Genomic DNA, 6,001 nt, shown 5'->3' on the forward strand with positions numbered 1-6,001 from the left:
AGTCATATAGGTAAGATTACATGAGCATTTCTTTTATTATCATATTTGTAAGGGATGATTATGGCATATTTCACAAAATACATGAATATTAACTACAGTATTTTAGTGTATATAAATATTTTTTAATTTTAGGAAATTAATTTTGTTAGGTAATTTTAGTTAATATTTTAAAATTATTTTTTTATAATAAATTCTAAATCTTAAAGTCTAAATTATAATTTTAAACTCTAAATCTTAATTCAAATTTTTCAAAAAATAAGTTAAAAGATATTTTTATAATAAAAATAACTAATATTAACTAATTAAAAATTTGTTATTTATTCATTTTTTTAATTTAAGGTTGTTTCCTAACATCGTCAAAGAGTTGAGTATTATAAATTATGCCCTTTATTTCAAACAACAAATGATCTATAATTAAAATTAAAATTCTTAAGAGCTTTCAAGTTCTTGTGCACTACATTAATTTGTATATCAAATCAACAATTTTAATGAGAAAATGATAGTCTTAAATAATACAGTTATTAGATAACATTCTTAATACCTCGCGATAATCGTCTAGTCATAATTAAATGGTGTTTGTTGGTAAGATAATTAACCCTAACACTTGAAAAAAGCGAGGTAAAAAAATGAAGCATTGCAATATCTTTTCCATTTTCGAATAAAAAGTTTATATGTACCTAGCTAGGTAAAGAAGCAATAACACATTATTAAGTCGTAACAGCTAGGTAATTATATAATAATAATATTTATAATGTATGGATTGTCCTTTCACTAAAAATAACAAAATTCATCAAATTGCCCACTTTAATTTCTGCTTCCATGCACCCACCCACCCATATGTGGCAGATTCAGGTAAAGATGATAATCGGTATATTTTAATTAATGTTTTTTTTTTTTGGTGACTATTAATGTTAGTTGATATTATCTTAAATACCTACTCACATGAATATATTTTTTATATGAAAATAATAGTCAAAATATTTACATATATAATTATGTTAAGTAATTTAATAAAATATATTGATGCGAAATTGCATTGACATCGTTTAGGATATATATACTAGACCTTTTATTTTTAAGAAAATTAAAAAATTTATAAATTTTATATCATATTTAAATTAACTCTACTTGATAAATAAAAAGAATATATATGTATATTTATAATAATAAAAAATCTTTTATAATTTAAATAATACGAGATTAATATATAACACAAAATTTATTATCTTTAACAATATAAAATTTGTATTTTTTTATTATAATCAACTAATATACTTAATATCAAGTAACATTTTTAATTATTATTTTCATGTAAAAAATAATCATCATTATATATTTATTGTTCCGACTCATTATATTAGCTTCCTTGATTCCAAAAATGAATGGCCGTTAAAAGTTGATGATTAACCGACGTATATAATCAAATTGATGACAGCAAAATGAAACTGGAATTTTTACAATGAAAGTGTTTTTCCGTCTTATTCAGTCAATTTGAATCTTTAATACAATTAAGTCCGTAATGAAACTCTCTCTAGACTGGTAAACCATTTTTCAGATATACACGCAGATCAATGAAAACAACTGTAGTTATTTGTTTTACCATTTGATTTAATGTAAGTCATTCTCTCTCCGGCTGCCATGTTTCTCTATGGAGATAAAGCATTTATTAATTAATTAATAATATAAATACATTTTTAATTTCATTATTATTATTATTATTGAGATATGAAAATATAGGTATTATTTGTTAATGATAACTTTTTAAATGAAATATTAATTTATAACAGATTAATTTTTAATGTGTCAGACTAAAGATGCAGTAGTAATAATGATTCGTCATCTTATATAATTCGATTTTTATTATACATTATGAATCATAACTTGGTCTTAATTATTATTTATTATTTGCTTGTAACTGACAATTGCATTACCGATTTAATGACCATTATTTTCATCTTAATGATCAAACAGTCATAATATCAACTCTATTTATCAATTTTATGCCTATAAAAAAAAATCTTCTATATCTAATTTCAGACACACACAGATATGATAAGTTTAATTTCATGTCTAACATTCTATATTTATAAAATTATTATATACCTCTTAAACACTTACTAAGTGTCTTTTATAGGTATTCACCTACTGTTCTTTGATATATGAATTATTCTTATTCCATTAAAGAAAAAGCATATTACAATTGTTTAAGAGACGAGCTATATCTCAAAAGTTCATCCACATAAAAATAACTAGTAAATAAAAAAATATAAAAAATGTTTGGTAACTAAAAAAAATCAACCAAAAACAAAAACATTCATAATTTATCTTATTTATCATTCATTAATTGTTACCATAATTAATAAATGTTAAATAAGACAAATTTTGACAATTTTTTTCTCTCTTTAGCATTACCAAAAAATATATGTTGTAAGGTGGGACCCACTTCAATTTGCATAGCAGTTTCAACCGGTAGAGGGATTTTAATAATAATAATAATAATAATAATAATAATAATAATAATAATAATAATAATAAAATTGAAAAGAGTAGTGTGAAAATTAGGCAGAGTGAAAATGACGTTGACGAAAGAGAGAGAAGATTGTGAGGCTGTACATAGAGAGAGAGAAAATGAGTAATGTGTGTGAGTCCATAAGTCCATGGTCCAATGCAAGGGGGTGATGTCTATATAAGCAAGCTAGACCATCCTCACAAACCTGCATCATCACATGCCACTTTAATTATTAATCATACACATGTTCAATTAACACACACACACACACACTTCTCATCCATCTTTCTTTCTTCGTTCCTTAGCTTCTTCTCTATAGCAAGCAACAATTAGTCAAAATGACTGAGGCCAAAGCAGTTGAAGCTGCAACGAACAACAACACTAACCACCTTGCGGATTTCGATCCTCACAAGAAGAAGCCTAAAAGGAACAAGTATGCTTCTGCTTGTGCCATTTTGGCTTCCATGACTTCAATCTTACTTGGCTATGGTCAGCACTCACCACTCACCGCCCCTACCTCCCTTCTAATTAACATCATCACACTAATTAACTGCAAGATTATTATTATTATTATTATTACTTGTTATTTCAGTTTTGAGCTTATTTGTCTTCCCCTCCCCTGCATCTTATTAATACAACTAATTGAAGAAAACTAGGCCCGGTTGCACTTCGTTTCTCGTCCTTTCTTCTTCATTGTTTCAAGATAACTTTTTTTTTTTTAAAAGTCGTTTATTCCAAGAGAAGAATACAATTAAATACTACTCTACCACATGTGGTAGCTGAAAATTAATTAAAATTAGTGAAAGTGAAAAAAAAGGACTTGTATTATCCAGTTATTCAAAATTTTGAAATATGCATGCTAAAATGTTAATGTTTGGTTTAAAATTTTGCAGATATTGGTGTGATGAGTGGAGCAGCAATCTACATAAAAAGGGACCTTAAAGTTTCTGACGTCCAAATTGAAATTTTGTTGGGAATTATCAATTTATATTCCTTGATAGGGTCATGTTTGGCCGGAAGAACCTCCGACTGGATCGGACGCCGGTACACGATAGTGCTCGCCGGCGCAATCTTCTTCGCCGGAGCGATTTTGATGGGATTCTCTCCCAACTACTCGTTCCTCATGTTCGGGCGATTCGTTGCCGGCATTGGCATCGGATACGCCCTCATGATTGCTCCCGTTTACACCGCCGAAGTCTCCCCTGCTTCCTCCCGTGGATTCCTCACCTCCTTCCCTGAGGTACGTTCAATATGGAATTCATTTTCTTTATTATTATCCATCTATTAAAAATTCAGATGCTGAGCTGGAAAATCAAATACATGCATGTGCACGCTATATCTGTAGGTAACTTTATTGTGCTCTTTAGATTCTCTCTTCGTCTTATTATATTTTTCAAAAAACACTATTTATACGCCGACTGTTTTTAAAACACATAAAAATATAGTTATTATTAATTAATTATTTTTTAATTAATAAAACAAAGGGAACACATATTTAATTATTAAAAAAAATACTAATATCAAAACTGTTTTTATTATAAAAAAAATATACACGTAACAAATTAACTTATTTTTACAATTTTTATATAAAAAATTAATCACTAAATTAATTATTTTTATAGAATATATGTATAATGTTTTTATATTTGTTTTAAAATCATAATATTAGACACTTTTAAGTTTCAATTTTTAAACATAAAAGTGTGACCCAAAATTAAAATAAATTTATGAAACAAATCATCTTTTAAAATCTTTATCATAATAGTTATGATCATGGTGGATTTAGAATAAAGCATGATAAAAAAAATTTTATTTTAGACCATGACCAAAAACCATGATCATAAGAGATTTTAGATCAAAATTTTTAAGTGTGACAGAAAAATTGGACTAAACAGTAAAATGTTGTAGTATTTCATCTTCAAATAAATATAAGCAATCATCATTATCTTAATTTACAAGTTGTTGTTAAGTTTGGATATGTTTTCACTATTTTTGAACGGGACAAATCTGGTGCTTAACCTAAATTAAATAAAAATATTAAAATCAACATGGAGAGTGAGAATTGATTGGTACTCACAATACACATGCATGTGAACACGAAATTTAGCGTATTAGGTCAGCTCTGACTCATAGACATCATCAGTGACCAAAGAATGGTAGTACTTTTAAGTTAAACAAATAAAATAAAACAAAATTAATCAATCAATTAAATATGATTATATTATCTTACTTATTATTACGTTTACATGCAGGTGTTCATCAATGGAGGAATATTACTAGGATACATATCAAACTACGCATTCTCAAAAATGAAACTTCAACTCGGTTGGAGAATGATGCTCGGAATCGGAGCTGTTCCTTCAGTGATCCTAGCAGTAGGAGTGTTAGCTATGCCAGAATCACCAAGGTGGCTCGTAATGAGGGGCCGCCTTGGCGATGCAAGAAAAGTGCTAAACAAAACCTCCGACACAAAAGAAGAAGCTCAAGAACGCCTCTCAGACATTAAAAAAGCCGCCGGAATTCCAGAACACTGCAATGACGACGTCGTTCAGGTTGCAAAGCAGAACACCGGCGAGGGTGTATGGAAGGAGCTTCTCCTCTACCCTACACCCGCAGTTCGCCACATCCTAATCGCTGCACTCGGCATACACTTCTTCCAACAAGCGTCCGGCATAGACGCCGTCGTTTTGTATAGCCCTAGAATATTCGAGAAGGCTGGGATCACCAGCGACACCGATAAGCTTCTTGCAACCGTGGCCGTTGGATTTGTTAAGACTCTTTTCATCTTGGTTGCCACGTTTATGTTGGATCGTGTGGGTAGGCGTCCACTGTTACTATCCAGTGTTGGTGGTATGATACTCTCTGTTCTCACGCTCGGTATTAGCCTTACGATTATTACTCACTCCGATAAGAAGCTTATGTGGGCCGTTGGATTGAGTATTGCAACGGTTTTGTCCTACGTGGCCACGTTTTCGATCGGTGCGGGTCCCATCACGTGGGTTTATAGCTCTGAGATTTTTCCGTTGAGGTTGAGGGCGCAGGGCGCGGCTATGGGTGTTGTGGTGAATAGAGTCACTAGTGGGGTTATTTCAATGACCTTTTTGTCCCTGTCCAAGGCAATTTCTATTGGTGGTGCATTCTTCCTTTTCGGTGGAATTGCCACTGTTGGGTGGATATTCTTCTATACCATGCTACCTGAAACAAGAGGTAAGACTCTTGAGGACATGGAAGGGTCTTTTGGTCAATTCAGGGCTAACCCTGCTGGTACCAAGGGAGTTGACAATGGTAATAAGGGCCAAGTCCAGCTAGGAACAACAACCAATAATGTCCAATCTTAGAGGGGAAAAAATGTGAATTATTAAAGGGTTTATATATAAATTATGTTTATGTTCTTTAGGGTAGGAGTGACCTTTCATCAAATGTGCAACGAGCAAGTGTGTGTGTATGTAATGTAATCAAAAAGAAAATTTAAAAAATGGTGTTTTTTAATTA

The 6,001-nt window shown here is 30.5% G+C and overlaps 1 protein-coding gene across 1 annotated transcript; it reads left to right on the forward strand.

The window, feature by feature from the left end:
* The first annotated feature begins 2,706 nt into the window (after positions 1-2,706).
* On the forward strand, positions 2,707-6,001 carry LOC130968307 (polyol transporter 5). The gene is made up of 3 exons (XM_057893501.1): positions 2,707-2,998; positions 3,403-3,749; positions 4,762-6,001. Exons 1-3 carry the CDS (start codon positions 2,848-2,850, stop codon positions 5,845-5,847), a joined length of 1,584 nt encoding a protein of 527 aa, XP_057749484.1. The 5' UTR covers positions 2,707-2,847; the 3' UTR covers positions 5,848-6,001.

This window comes from Arachis stenosperma, chromosome 3 (assembly GCF_014773155.1).
Source record: "Arachis stenosperma cultivar V10309 chromosome 3, arast.V10309.gnm1.PFL2, whole genome shotgun sequence".
NCBI lineage: Eukaryota > Viridiplantae > Streptophyta > Magnoliopsida > Fabales > Fabaceae > Arachis > Arachis stenosperma.